Raw genomic sequence first — 15,816 nt, forward strand, 5'->3', positions numbered from 1 at the left:
TATGGTAACATAATATCATGAATTGTTAATTAGGAATATCGCAGGAAATTTGTGATACCATGATTATTATTCATGGTGTATTTTTATAAAAAATGTACTAGAGTTCTGAAGTTACTTACTTACTTACTTAGGTGGCTTGCCATCCTAAGACATAGCTTGTTGAACAAAGTTTCTCCATGTAACTCGGTTGAGGGCTACCGCTCTCCAATTCCTCGGACACCGAGTACTCTCCGCCAGATCTCGCTCCACCTGGTCTAACCATCTTGCTCGCTGCGCTCCTGGTAGTCTTGTTCCTACCGGATTTGTGGCGAACACCATCTTTGCAGGGTAGTTGTCCGGCATTCTTGCAACATGCCCTGCCCATCGTTTCCGTCCAGATTTGGCCACCTTCTGGATACTGGGTTCGCCATAGAGCTGTGCGAGTTCATGGTTCATCTTCCGCCTCCATACTCCGTTCTCCTGTACGCCGCCGAAGATCGTTCTTAGCACTCGTCGTTCGAAAACTCCGAGCACTCGCAGGTCCTCCTCGAGCATTGTCCATGTTTCATGCCCGTAGAGAACAACCGGTCTAATAAGCGTCTTGTACAGGGTGCACTTTGTACGGGGAATTAGTCTGCTCGACAGCAATTGCTTGTGGAGCCCATAGTAAACACGACTTCCGCTGATAATACGCCTCCGAATCTCACGGCTGGTATCATTGTCCGCCGTACCAGTGAGCCAAGGTAGACAAATTCATCGACTACCTCAAACTCATCGCCGTCGATCAATATACTACTGCCCAAGCGGTGTCGTACGGCCTCGGTTCCGCTGGCCAGCATGTACTTTGTTTTAGACGTATTTACCTTTAACCCAATCTTTTCTGCTTCGTTTTTGGTCTGGTGTACTGTTCAGTGTACTGTCAATTCGTCTGCTTTGCCGATGACATGGATATTATCGGCAGAACATCTGTGACGGTGGCTGAATAGTTCTGAATTAACTTATCTTGTTTGTCATTGTGGAGAGAACACTTACTCTGACGCTACTGTCAGTCAAATTAATAACATGTCGTTTTGCATAGCGTGAAGACTACACCAGGAGATGCTAGTGCTTTTTTACGGATTTAGCATATCATTAAATTGATGTTTTGTAATAAATTTGTTCGAAGTATAACGTATGTTAGTCTGTGGTTCTATAGTAAGGTTCCTGTTTTAACACGGGGAACCTAAAGGTTAAACATTAGGAGCGAGCTAGATAGTTTGAACCCATATTACGTCGATGGAGAGCAACATTGTTGTACTAACTATAGGATATTAGTCTTCACTTTCACTGTTAACATAACATACCATTGCTAGTAGACGGATAATGTCTCTTTATAAAGAAAAACAATCCGTTTCAAAAAAAAAATGGTAATACTAATGCCTGACCGCATTTCAAGGTCAAAGACTAAAAACACGAGTTTGGTCAAATCCGTAGGACTAGGTAGTATTCAGACGACACCCGTTTTCAAATCACCAAAAAAAAACGAGAGCAGCTCAAACAAGTTATTAACATACATATGTTATAAATATAAAAGAACCAAGTACATTACCTTGCAGTACACAATATTATATGTCAAATGTTGTAGACTGCACGGAATTCAACATGATGACTTGGGATGTCTTGGGTTGGACACTGACTAACTTATGTATTGGTCCATGTCCCCTGGTTCGGCAGAGCAAAGAGATTAAATCTGTTATTAAATGTCCACTGCCGACAATCACCCACCAAGGCATTTAGCGGTCTCCAGGAAAGGTTTTCACCAACAGTCATTAATTAGCTGTCATTAGCTAAGTAGTGCCGCCGTAAGTTTCTGCCACACAAGACGATAATGTGAATAGCTCCAACTACATAATGTCTTATCCGTAATGATGAAAAACAGCAGTGGTGATAAAATAGCCCTGTCTCCGAAGTGATCTTAATAGATTCGGATAAATCGCCGTTGTGAAACATCCCACAAGAATACTTCATACTGAGCATCGATGAGATGGACTAGCTTATCATCTAAGTCAGTGATGGCCAAACTGTGGCCCGCAAGCCACATGTGGCCCTTCGAGATGTTTCATGCGGCCCGCGGACTGATTTGAAAGATGGTGGACTTATGAGATTTTTTTTTTATGAGAACTGAGGAACTCGTACTAAGTTTAGTCGTAATGCCTCGTGCATGTTGTGATTCTGAATGCTTTCCGGTTTAAATCTTATGGTGATTCATAGAAAGAGGTTTTTGTTGTCGCATATTTTACATTTTGTTATGCACAGAAATGGCCAGAGATTATTGCGGCCCGCGGCATTCATGGGCGATCTGGTTTGACCTGCACCATGCCTATGCTTGGGACTAAAGCCTTGAGCCCCACTAATCTAAATTAAAAGTAAAGAATAAGTTGACATAATTTATTACGCGAAATGACCATTTATTAACAACCATTTATACACTGCTTAACCAAATTTTGTGGTTGGAAGCTAGTTAGCGTGTTATCACCTGATATAAATCTTACAAACTAAGCTTGAATCATATTAATCACTTACATTTACAAACAAAACAGGTTACCCCAGGGTAGCATTATTATCCCACTTCATTTTACTGTATTTTTCAACAACGCAGCTCAAGCTATGGACGATAGTAATAGGCTAGGCTAGCCATAGCTTTAGAATCAACCTAGCGATTGGCAGCAAAGAAGTTTGTTATCGTCTGCCAGTGCTCTAACAAAATTGACGGCCTTCCTGAAGGCGAATATCAAATGCATTCATATAAAACGCATTTATAAACACATACAGTTTTACCCCTGCTAGTATTCTTTTATCTGTCAACCCATGGACATGACGACTAAACTGCTGACAGTATTTGTCTTTCTCAGTTTTCTACTCTTCAAAACAATTCATTCATGAATTGCAGTGCTGAATGAAGCTGCTCGACTAACCTGTCAGTCAATTTTCTCGCTCTTGACCGATATTCTAGATCTCAAAGTTTTGTTTTTTTTAAACTGCCTGCTTTTAAAAATCAACCAAAACCTGGCTGAAGGAAATTATTTAAAACTTCGGAGCAATGGCACTGCTTCCACCTGCTTAACCTATAATCCCGTTATAATGAATATAACGGTATCACCAGTATTTACTAGTCGTCGCATAGTCGTAGTGTTTATACTTGGGTGCTTCGCGACGTTTTGTTACGTGGCTGAACTCATCCTTATATGACAAGATTTTACAAGTCTGGATCTGAGTTGTTATCTGCATTCGAAAACAACGCTGCTGCACAGCAGGGTAGAATTCTTGGCCACATTTTTTTCATTTTCTTTTTTAATGACGCAGCTAAAGATGAATGCTATAACGAATGGTTGCAGACTCAGTTAAACCGATGACTCTAAAATCTTCTTAGTGATTCGAGGCATCAAGCATTGGGTTGATTTGTCACGTGGTGTCAACTGAATTCTTTTACTTTTGGTACACTTAAATGCGAAATGATATAATTTTACCGAACCCAAACGCCAATACTCTTCGAGTCGAGTATACATCGAATATACACCATACGTCACACCGAGAAAGCGGTAAACAAGGTCGACCACGTTAACGATTTTGGCGTTATACTCAACCAAAAGCTGCCATTTGACAAGCACCGTATGGCGATCGTGTCTAAAGCAAGTAGATAACTTGGGGCTATCGCTAAAATGGAACGAGAATTCAAGCATCATTATTATTTAAAAAAAACATTGTTCTGCTTTCTTGTATGTCCCTGCATAGTTTCGACTCCGCACCAGCTAGAATAGAACTTGTGGATAGACCACCTGCATAGAATACTGATTCGTCAAGTTTCGAGGGATTTATTTACCAAGATTCTTTTCGGACCCCTCCTCTCCTTTTTCGGATCGTTACCATTTATTTGAACTAAATACGCTCGAAAGACGCTGCAAGCTACAGCAGACATTAGGGTATGTGAGGGGGTTTTCAGCTTATTAAGCGGTAACCTCAACAATATTCATGAATTATGTCGAAACTCTATTTATTCGAAACGAATGCCTTTTTGGTATTAATAAAACGCTTTCAAATTTAAGTTATAGTCGCGAGAAATGATGAGATTACTTACTTTTACTTATTCAGCCGAGAGCCGGGGTGGCAAGTTGGCTGCAACCTGGTCGAGCCATCGTGCACGTTGAGCCCCTCTATTCTTGGTACCGGTGGCGTTCTTGAAGAAAACGGATTTCACTATACAGTCGTCCGGCATCCTTGTGACGAGGCCCACCGTAGTCTCCCAGCTGTCGCCAGATGTACGATGGGAATCTCTCCAAGCAGTGCCTGTAGCTCGTGATTCATATGTCTCCGCCACTCTCTGCTATCCGTTTGTACTCCGTCAAAAATAATCCGCAACACCTTCCGTTCAAAAACGGCAAGTGCACGTATGTCTTCTGTAAGTAAAGTTACTGTTTCAAGTCCTTAGAGGACTACCGGTCTTATTAGCGTTTTGTACATCGTCAGCTTTGTGCTCCTAGATCGAAACGTCTTGCGGAGGGAAAAGTAGGTTCGATTTCCAGCTTGAATGCGTTGTTGGATCTCCTTACTCGTATTATTGTCGGCGGTAAACAGGAGATTTTTCGCATATAGTGCCTTTGGGAATATTTCTTGGTATAAAAAGCCCCTATTTGCGACAGGAACCTTTGGGTGATTAACTCCCCCAGAAGGGAGATACGAAAATTTCTTGCATATTCGAGATGCAGGTTCTATATTTTGTGCAAGGTTATAAATGATGGTAAATATCAATACAAATAACTTTTTTCAAAGACACCATACTTGTATCTTTTCATGGACATTATCTGCAAAGCGTTTTTGGTGGATAATCCCTTTAAAACGGGGTTTTAACGTTTTAACTTATTCTGATCAACTTTTACGTGCTTATAATGTTCTAGAAAGTAGTTTACCTTGCTAAAACCAACGCTTTTTTAGAATATTATTGTACGTTATTTTCTGAATTTTCCGAGAAATTGAGCTTTTTTGGTAAAAAATAGCACTTCTTTGAGCTCAAATATTTCTCAAGGTGGCAAATGGTAGCAGATCAAACAACTACTACATAAAATTACAACAAAAAACCTGTATCGATTGTCTGTATCTGATTATATCCTCAAAAGTTATAGTTGTTTTGATAATCCATCTAAGTCATGCTTACAAAACAATTGGAATGTAGTTCGGAAGCAATTATAAGCACGTACAAGTTGACCAGAATAAATTAGGGTTAAACCCGTTTTAAAGGGTCCTTGGCTCTCTGAACGAAAGACTTGAACAGATTCAACTTTTTGGCCACATCCCTGACCGAAGCAATTGGATTACGCTTAAAAGCTTCCATGATACGCTTGTGGTCGTGAATCACACACGTGACGTTTAATCACACGACTCACCGTTCCCCTGCACGATTCAGAGTTGTTTTCCGATGTCTCGATGGGAGAGTTGGGGATTTTCCAGGTGCTTGCGTAATATCAATTCGCGACATTGCTTTTCGGATGACGCCATTTTGTCCAATTTTCGATAAAATGATAGCGATAAAAATACAGTGTACTGTACACTCTAAACTACTTCTAGCTAATTTTTTAAGAGAAAATACCCAATGAGCAATTTTCTAGAGCGTTTATTACCGGGGTGCAAATGTATGTAAGACACTCTTTATCTGATCAACTGAGTCGTTTAGAAATTCGATTATCGCACTCCATATCCATTCAACATGTCAGAGGCACAAGCAGAATAGCCAAGTTGGATCTGCCCACATAAATGGAGCATCGCAAGTCGTATAAAATTACGTGTTATTTCACCTATTTATTACATTTGGCTTGATGTAAAAATATATCTTCAAAAACGGGTTAGACAATTTACGTTTTATTTGCTGGAAAAATATGTCTGATTTTTAATAACATGTGTCTGATTTTTGTTTACGTCGAATGTAAGATTCATTTTTTCGTTCTGTTTAGATAATATTAAGCGCAGCCGAGCAGTTTTAGCAAACCACCGACGTTCTGATGTTACACAGAAGGAAGGATGCGTTGTGATGTTATGATAATATATTTTGTTGTTGAGTAGTTGTGGAGATACATACATATAAAAATCCATTTACTTTAAATTATGGTAATTTCAACTTGAATCATTTTTTTGGTCAAAGGTCGACACAGTATATTTTTCATATTTGTATACCAAATTTTGAGAAAACCAGTTTTTTGTTGTTATCCAATAATTGTGTCGAATGTACTGGTGGGTTTCCCAAATAAATGATTCATATACAGATCATCAAAAACAATTTCTTTTTTTTTCAATCAGCTTGTTTAGTTTGGGTATTAGACGGGTGACTTTTAATCGAAAGGTAAGTTTGTTGAAGAGCAAAATGCAACCCTGCTGTGAAACAAATTTCTAACGAAGGCGTGAACGCAACTAACTGCCTTGAACTAAAGCCATGAACTGTCAGTTTTATCAGAGCGACCTATTTCGGGCGCAAAATCACAGTACAGTCGAAGATAAAACAGCATGTGTGTGTGACGTCAACCGATGACGGCTGCAAACGATCGATACTCGACAAATTAGTTTTTAAACAGCTCGGCGTTCCGTTGCACAGCATCCACACTAATTGTCTTTTTGTTTCTTCTTCCCTCCGTTTTGTCTCTTTAGAATCAGAACAACATTACACCGAAACCATTCGGTGCCCCGCTGCCGGTAAGTTCGCTGGCTCAGGTCCAGCCACCGGCATCCTACCCGCCGGTAGCCGGAAGTGTACCGACACCGTTCGCTGCCGCCATCACCGGTCAAGCACCAGCACCAGCCCCAGCACCGGTACCGACCTTCGCAGCCCCGCCACCGGCAGCTTCGTATCCACCGGTGGCCGCTCCCGCACCGGCCCCCGTGGCGGCTCCTCCAGCCGGGGCAACTCAAGGTTGTTACTCATTTGCCATCGACTCCTATTAAGCAGTCGAGTCTGATTTTGTTCTGACCTCACTTCAAACCACAACAACACTCAAAAATTTACTTTTTTCGTTCCGTTTGTAGTTAAGCTCATTTTTCATTTTCTCAATGACACTTTGTTTCCACTTTTCTCAAATGGTTCTCGATATATTTTTACCCCATCAACGACAACAACAAAACGCCATTGAATCGATTTAATTTCATCGCAAAACCAAAAAACGGCAACTGTACTATAAAACCAATCAACCACCCATACACAGGAAAAAACTACTTTTTCAATAAAAAGCCAGTCCATCCACCCAAGTTTAATTTTAGAGGTACGATATTTAGCTGTGCTGTACAAACGAGCTAGATGCTAAATGTCACCTAAACGTAGACTAGCTTTCGCCGTCATCACATTGTTTGAGCTCAGCTGCCGCAAGTCACACATCTTATAACAGCACCTGGATTAACGCTTTTATTCATGCTTCTATCGCTTGCTTTCTTTTTCTTTGCCTATTTCTTTTGCTTCTACGCTTTCTTGCTCACTAACAACGACACATTCTCGTGATGGCGCGTATCCTTCCTACCGTGAACCAAACCAAATCAAACTCCTGCGCCGTGCCGACTTGCCAACAGAGCAACCGCCGGATGCAGAACAACCGGATTACGACGACATAGAACAGGTACAAAAACCAGCCGAATCTCCCGCCCCAACCTTTATCTGGCCTCCGAAGCGCATCGAGGATGAAACCATCCCCACAGCCACCCCCATCTATGTTCCGCCACCAGAAACCCAGAAAGCAGTCGCTAAACAACCGATAATGGTGCCTCCACCACCGAAGGCAAAGGAGAAAAGTAAATCTCCACCAGAAAAAGTGGTCGAACAGGATGATAAAACGGCGACGAAGAGTGTACAAAGCAAATCGGCTCCGGAACTGAGCAGAAGAAAAAGTGATACCCATTGCCAGCCGCTGGAGGAAGAAAGCTACGAAACATACACCGCGACCACCACTTCGACTTCGGCTTCCTCCGAAGAGTATCGAATGTATTCGACGCAGACGTCACAACCGATCGTGACGTACTACGACACACCGATTATCGAAATGGAGTATCCTTTTTCGTCCGGCCAACGCAGTGCTCAAGCCAGTACCGGAGTCATGTCGGACGCCTCGTACACTCATTTTGTTTTTCGTGATACTCCTCTGCCGGAATCGGTCGAACCATCCATAGAACCGTCCGTAGCTCCAGAACTGCTCGTAGAACGAGCCAAGTCTCCCGTTAGTCGTGAAACGAAGCAACAAAAACGTGTTGAGTTTCTCGATTACAGCAAAGAACTGGCGCGTTTCCTCAAAGCCGAAGAGGATGCCAAACAGGCGGCTGAGCGGCAAAATCAGGTAGATAATGAAGAAGTCGTCGAAGAGTTCATAATTCCGCATTACGAACTTCCATTAATCAAATCACCTCATCCTGGGGCTAATATGCCTAAAAAAATTGTTCCAAATCCCGTTCCCAAGCAGTGGCAAAGCAAACTGGTGCAGGCCCTGTGCACCGCTCCGAACGAACCGATCCACCTGACGGACGAACAAATCGAGGAAGCCAACTTCATGAAATCTCGCAACGAAGCATATGTACGGGAACAAGAGGAAAATAAAATGCGGCAACTGGAGGCTCTCAAGAGACAAGTAGACGCCCTGGAACGCCGCTTGGCAAAGAAAACCAAAGAACCCGAACCGGAACCTATTCCGTATCCTCTTCTGGAGATCCCGCGGAAAGGTTCGGTAATGGCAAAGATTCTTGCCAATTCAACCACCAAATCGGAGCGATTCCCCAAATATCTTCCCGCACCAGTGGTTCCACTTCCCCCAGATTCCGCTCCGTACTTCCCGCCTCCTCACACGATGGAACCGATTCGAAGCGAAAAAATTTCATCCATGCGCGCCTCACCCTTCTTGGAAGCATTGACTACAGCTCCTTATACTCCGTTTCAGAAATTTGGTCACGAAATACCTTCACAGATGGAAAATATGCCGGTGCCGTCTGGTCGAATATCGATGACCGATGCACTGGCTACGGCCCCACAACGGCCCTATACACCGTTCACTGAGGTCAAATTCGAACGATCCGATATGTATCAGAAGCTACTGAAGGAACAGCCTTCGATCCAAGTCGATCCGGATAGCAACTTTTCTGCGTTTGCCAGTGTAGGCGGTAATCGATCGCCTGTTCCGTTCAAACCGATCATGCCGGAAATACGACGTGAGTCGATTAAAGAACCGGAACCAGAACCAGAACCTGAGCGAACGCAAGAGCCCGAACCAGAACCGGAACCAGTTGTCGAGAAGAAACAGGAAATACCCAGGGGGAAGGCACCACCCTATCCGAGGAAAGATGCCGGTTCGGACCATTACTCTCTCGCTCCACGTCGAGAATCTAAGTCACCACTGAATCATCCGGCTGAAATTCCATCCTATCAACGTAAGTGGTACAACTTGCCGACGCAAAATCCACCGCACACTCCGGAGCCGGAGGAACTTCGCCAAAACGTCCCATTGGCATTTGTAGATACTCATTCTAAATCTCACCTAGCAAAGCCCATCGCGCAGCCTGTAAATATTAAAGATCAAGTAAGGCTAAAGAAAACGCAACCGTTCACAACCATTCAAAACCGTACAATCCCAGTCATACAGACGCCCCTGGAAGACGATGCCGAGTTGGCACAGTACAACAATGCCCATCTGCGGCTTCAAGCCAAGGGAGTAATCGACCGCGGTCAGTCGTTCACTCCGTCTCTGATTCTAACGAAGCATCCGACCGCGATACCTTACTATCAGCATCAGTTAGGCTTCGAAGAATACTTTGCGGAGTCGAAAGAGTTCGACGGTCGACGTACTCCGCAGCCGGTTCGCAGGTCGCCGGCCTTTGGGCCACCTCCTAATCCGTTAAAGGCACATGTTCCGCCGTCACGTGAGGGCATCCCCGTCGAATCGGGACTGTATTTGTCAATGGGTAAGCTGCACGGTGTTCCTTGGTACACCAATAAAGATCATATTCCGGCAGATATCCAACAGAAGATGCAAGTGCAACAACATGGCCTGGGTGGAGGGTACGATGCCACTCGGCAGCATCGGGCCGTCAGCTATCAGGAGAAACCGATGACCGTCCGTACGGAACAGCGTAACGACATGACCGTTCAGACCCGCTCACAGGAAAGTGCATTGAGAGAGCAAACGTCGTCGGAAAGAACCATCGCCAGCGCTAGTCAGGTAGGGAATGCTTTAATCCAAAAGCGCACTAGAATAGTAGAAGAACATGAGCATATGCAGGCAGCCAAAACAATTGAAACCGCTAAATTTTCAACTAAAATTAAGGAGGACGAAGCACCTCCGAAAGGGTTTGTAGCACAGCAGACTAGACGATTCTCCGGCCAAGATGACGCGTTGAATGTTCCACCACAACTGCAGGAACAACCACCACAGATGACAGAACAACCGGTACAGCAATTGGCGCAACAGCAATCCCAACTTCCACCCCAACCACAGCCCGTACAGTCGTTCCCACCTCCTGCCTTTCCATCGGCACCTGCCAGCTTCCCGTCCACATCCCTTTTCTCTGAGCCTATTGTAGACAGATTCCCCAGCAGAAGCGCGCGCAAAGCGAGCATACTATTGCCTAAAATACCATCTCGTTCACCAACACCGACTTCCGGATTCAAAGCTCAATTCAATGAGTTCATCGTTGGCGAAGGTGGGCTGCCTCCGCTACCGTTACAACGAGAGGACAATACTAAAGATCTAATTCAGTCGTGGCCACCGCAACTACCATCCTATCTGTCTAACACTAACCCAACCGTCGGAGCACCGTCCTCTATGAAGCCACCGCTGCCTTCAGCATCCGCACCAACGGCTCCGGCAGCATTAAATGGCCACTGGCCTTCCATTAACAACAGCAGCATTGGCTTCAGTAGTAATAACCGTGGAAACAGTCAAACCAATAATACTGATCGATCTGATGCTAGCGCAGGTTCCGGCGCATTGAACAAGGGACGGGCTGCCTGTTCCACCACTGCTCCCACCCGTGGACGCGGTGTTTTGAACAAAGCTGTCGCCCCTGGTGGCCGAGTTCCACTGTGTGGCTGCTGCAACCAGCAAATCAGGTGTGAGGTCCACCTTACTCTATCATACCTTGTTGTTGTTTCGTTGTTCGAATGGTTTTTGAGTGTTGTCTTTTATCAATTTTTTATCCAAGTGCATGGCTTTAACTTTTGCTAACCCTATTTGTGTGCTAACTAACTTTACCTCTGCAGAAACCACCAGCCGCAAGAAATCTCCGCTTAAACAATCGCACTATGAGCCCGGCACGGCCACAACTCTTCTGGACAATTCGGTAAGCAAACTTGCTTCCATAAACGGCAATAATGACTACCGTAAGCAAGCTTCCAACGTGCTTAAGGAAATGCTGGAAGCCAGACTGAAGAAGCACGAAGCAGTTCAGAAACCTCTCCCGTCCGTTCAGGACAATCGGTTGAAAAATAAAGAAAACCTTCTGAATAACGGAGTAGACACAGCACCCAAACGACTCCTGAATCCCGCGCATCCGATGTCAAAAATCATAGACATTTGTGATTCCGCAACCATCCCTGCTCCACCTCCATTCCCAAAATCGACAACCGCTCCCTTCGTACAATCCCAACCGAAAGATCTCAAACCGCTCACCCCTGGCACGACACCGATAACTGTCAACAGCGTTGTTTTGCGACCGAAAAACAACAACCACAGCAACACGGGCACACCGGACGAGCTCGGGCTCGGTCAGGTCAACCGCAGGAAAGTAAGTTCCGAACTAACCTCGCATGCGCGTGATAGACGTTCCTATGTGGAGAAAAACAATAACAACAACAGCAACAACAATAACAACAATAGCAATAGCAACTACAACTACAACACTGCCGGTATTGGACAGACCATTCTGGCAGCAGGGGACAAGGGGTCCCCGAAGGAGAACTCCACCGGAGCTGCCTTGTCGCTGGCCGACAAGGTACCGGTCTGTAACAAGTGCAACAGTAAAATCGTCACGTAAGTATTGGGTTGTGCTTTGGTTTTTTTTATACAAACAATTCGACTACATATTGATGTGATGGTTTAGAACTCTTTTGCTTAAGTATTCATCTCGGTTAGGTTTGTTGAAAATAATCAGTTAGATTCCACAGTTTCGACTATATTAGAAGCTGGTTAATTCTAATAAATATTCAAACATGGAATTCCCAATCTCCGGTTGAGTGTTTTATCTGTCTACCTGCTCGGCGGTATAAAATGTAGTGTGAATTAATTTTACAAAAATACTATATTTTCTTCAAATATTCGACCAACCGCTTAGCTCACATCTATCCTGATCAGTCGTTGTCAATCAGGACCGGCTAGACGGCTAGAGTGACGTCAGTTTACTAGACAGTCATCGAATTTTGAAGGTTCCTTATGACTATTCTATCAATTCGCAAGGGTATATGCCGAATTGGCAGCGTTCGTTGGCTACTACCCGGAACAGAAGTGAGATGTTGAGACATTTCAAAACTTGCTGAATCTCAGGGTCTATCTTCGACTTCTCAGCTATTTCTTCCCACTTAACCGCAGTTGTTGTTGCAGCTGACATAGCAATATGCTTAATCAGCAGTTCTTCAGAATGATCAAATGGTACCGCCTTTAATGTAGTTAATTGAGAGAAGACATCAGTTAAGTTCTTTTCACCTATACTAACTCATTTAATTGACTTGCCATCCTAAGACATAACCTGATGAACAAAATTTCTCCTATTCACCCGGTTCCTTGGACACCGTGTACTCTCCGCCAGACGTCGATCCAACTGATGTAGATATGTTGCTTGCTACGCTTGCTCATCTGGTTCCTACTGGATTTGAAGCAAACACCACTTTTGCAGAGTAGCTGTCAGACATTCTTGCAACAAACCCTGCGCATTGTGTTCGGCCACTTTTACTTACTTACTTTTACTTATGTGTCCATATCCGCCGGTCCGGCAGAACAAAGGGATGAAATCAGAGATCTCCACTTTTGACGGTTACCCGCCATGGCTTTTACCTGTCGCCAGGACAGGTTCTCGTCTACAGCCCGGATGTCGTTGGCTAAGCTCCGTCGCCATGAGCCTCTGGGTCTGCATCTTCTACGCTGTCCTTGTGGATTCCAGTCGAGTGCTTCTCTGCAAACCTCGTTCGCTCCTTTCCTCAAGGTGTGTCCGATCCACTTCCACCTACACTCACAAATTTCTGTGGCTATCGGCCATTGATGACACCGACGATGGAGTTCCTCATTGGATATCCAATTATCAGGCCACCAAGCACGAATAATGTATCGCAGGCACCGGTTAATGAATACCTGCAGTTTTTGCGTTGTCTCCGCTGAGACGCGCCACGTTTCGCAGGCATATAGCAATACGGATTTACCGTTTGAATTAAAGATTTGGGTTTTCGTACGTAGCGTGATCTGGTTTGAGCGTCAAATGATTCGCAGACCTGCAAAGGCACCCCTGGCCTTCCTGATCCGTGTGGCTATATCTGTCTTGGTACCACCATCGGGCGTTGTTTGGCTACCAAGATATTGAAAGGCGTCTACCTGCTCAACTTGTTGTCCCGCTACTGTGAAGTTGGAGGAATTGTCAGTGTTCACTACCATAGACTTAGTTTCCGATACATTGACTGTGGGACCTGCTGCCTGGGAGCTCTCGGAGAGGTCATCTAACTTGCTCTGCATATCGTTTCGGCGTTGTGCGAGCAAAACAATGTCGTCGGCTAGATCGAGGTCATTGAGCTGCTCCATCGTTAGAGGATTCCAAGGCAATCCTCGATTTGGTCTACTGTCAATTGCTCCAACTAATATCTCATCCATAACGATGAGAAACAGAAGCGGTGATAAAATGCAGCCCTGTCTCGCGCCAGCAGTAACCCTTATGGGGTCGGACAAGAGGCCGTAGTGCAAAACCTTGCACGAGAACGCCTCGTACTGAGCCTCGATGAGATGGACTAGCTTATCTGGAACTCCTCTACGCCTAAGTGCGCCCCAGATGTTTTCGTGATTGAGTCGGTCGAACGCCTTTTCGAAGTCAACGAACACCAGCAGAAAAGAGTCCTGGAGTCCTGATTGCGATATGGTCTACACATGATCGGTCAGCACGGAATCCAGCTTGCTGCCGCCGGAGAGTAGCGTCGATCTTCTCCTGGATCCGGTTGAGGATTACCTTACAGAGTACTTTGAGAGTAATACAGAGCAACGTGATTCCACGCCAGTTACCCCATTCAGTTAGGTCTCCTTTCTTAGGGACTTTGACCAATATGCCCTGCATCCAGTCCACCGGAAAAGTTGCGGTTTCCCAAATATTGCTGAAAAGCTGATGCATCATCTGGGCTGACAAAGATGGGTCAGCTTTGAGCATTTCGGCTGAAATACGATCTATCCCTGGCGCTCTAGTGGATTTCATACTCTTGATGGCTGCTACAATTTCATCCAGCGATGGCGCCTCCGAGTTCGCGCGATCTATTCGACGAACTGTAGGCATCATACACTGCTGGTTTTGTTGGTCTCTGACATTTGAAACTCGGAAGAGTTGTTTAAAATGTGCAGTGCATCGCTTAAGCTGTTCTGTACGGTCAGTCAATAGCTGACTAGCTCTGTCCTTTAGCGGCATCTTTGTATTCATCCTGACACCACTAAGGCGGCGAGAAATATCGTACAACAAACGGATATCATCATTGGCGGCGGCGGTTTCTCCTTGTTCGGCTAGGGAGTTAGTCCAGGCTCTCTTGTCCCGCCTACAAGCACGTTTAACAGCCCTCTCCAGTTCGGCGTATCGTTGACGGGCAGCTGTCTTAGCCGATCTGGTCCGCGCTCGCTCAATGCCGGCTTTCGCCTCTCTCCGCTCGTCGATCTTCCTCCAAGTTTCATCCGAAATCCACTCCCTCCGCCCACTGCGCGCTTTTCCGAGGGTTTCATCACTGGTCGTGATGAAGGCGTTCTTGATGCCGGTCCATTGCTCTTCGACGGTTCCACCAGGTGGCAACTACGAGGCTCGAGATTCAAGTTGTTCAACAAAGGCTCTTTTCACCTCAGGATTCTCCAATCGGCGGACGTCGTAGCGGCACCCAACTTTCTCCTCCCGTTGTTGGACACGTGCGACGTGCAGACGTATCTCAGCGATAACAAGATGATGGTCGGATGCAATATCAGCGCTGCGTTTGTTGCGTACATCAAGATGGCTCCTTCTCCACTGCATGATGCAGATGTGGTCGATTTGGTTTTCTGTTCGGCCGTCGCGGGAAACCCACGTGACTTTATGTACTGGTCTATGGGGGAAGACGATCCACCAATGACCATGTCGTTATTATCACAGAATTCTGTAAACAGCTCCCCGTTTTCGCTCATCTCTCCTAGGCCATGGCGTCCCATGACGCGTTCAAGGTCCGCGTTGTTTGAGCCAATCTTCGCGTTGAAGTCGCCCATGTGAATTTGGATGTTCCCCTTCGGGATTTTCTCAACCACGCTGTTCAGCTGGCTGTAAAAACTCTCTTTCTCCTGCAGGTCGGCAGCATCTGTTGGCGCATAGCACTGGATTGCCGTAAGGTTCCTAACTCGTGTTCTGAATCTGGCAACGATTATTCGCTCATTTATTGGTTCCGACTTCATCAGGGCCGCATATGCCCCTGGGCTCAGTAGGAATCCAACTCCTCTTTCTCGAGTAGCATTTTCACCTCGTATGCCAGAGTAGAGCAAGACTTGCCCGGATGATGTCCTGTGTTCGCCACTAGCTTCCCTTGTAAGTTGAGCCAGCTTGCCCTGCTGGGCAAGGGTCAGTATATTCCATGTTCCGATTCGTGTCCGTGTTTTCCTGCTAAAG

At 45.2% G+C, this 15,816-nt stretch overlaps 1 protein-coding gene across 1 annotated transcript in view; it reads left to right on the forward strand.

Moving 5' to 3' along the window:
• Nucleotides 1–15,816, forward strand: part of LOC128738194 (PDZ and LIM domain protein Zasp) — a 195,230-nt gene that overhangs the window by 174,937 nt on the left and 4,477 nt on the right. The window contains exons 12-13 of the mRNA XM_053833137.1: nucleotides 6,649–6,910; nucleotides 7,558–11,074. Coding sequence (XP_053689112.1) covers nucleotides 6,649–6,910; nucleotides 7,558–11,074 — 3,779 coding nt within the window. The remainder of the gene's footprint in view (nucleotides 1–6,648; nucleotides 6,911–7,557; nucleotides 11,075–15,816) is intronic.

The sequence above is a fragment of the Sabethes cyaneus genome, chromosome 2 (assembly GCF_943734655.1).
Source record: "Sabethes cyaneus chromosome 2, idSabCyanKW18_F2, whole genome shotgun sequence".
NCBI lineage: Eukaryota > Metazoa > Arthropoda > Insecta > Diptera > Culicidae > Sabethes > Sabethes cyaneus.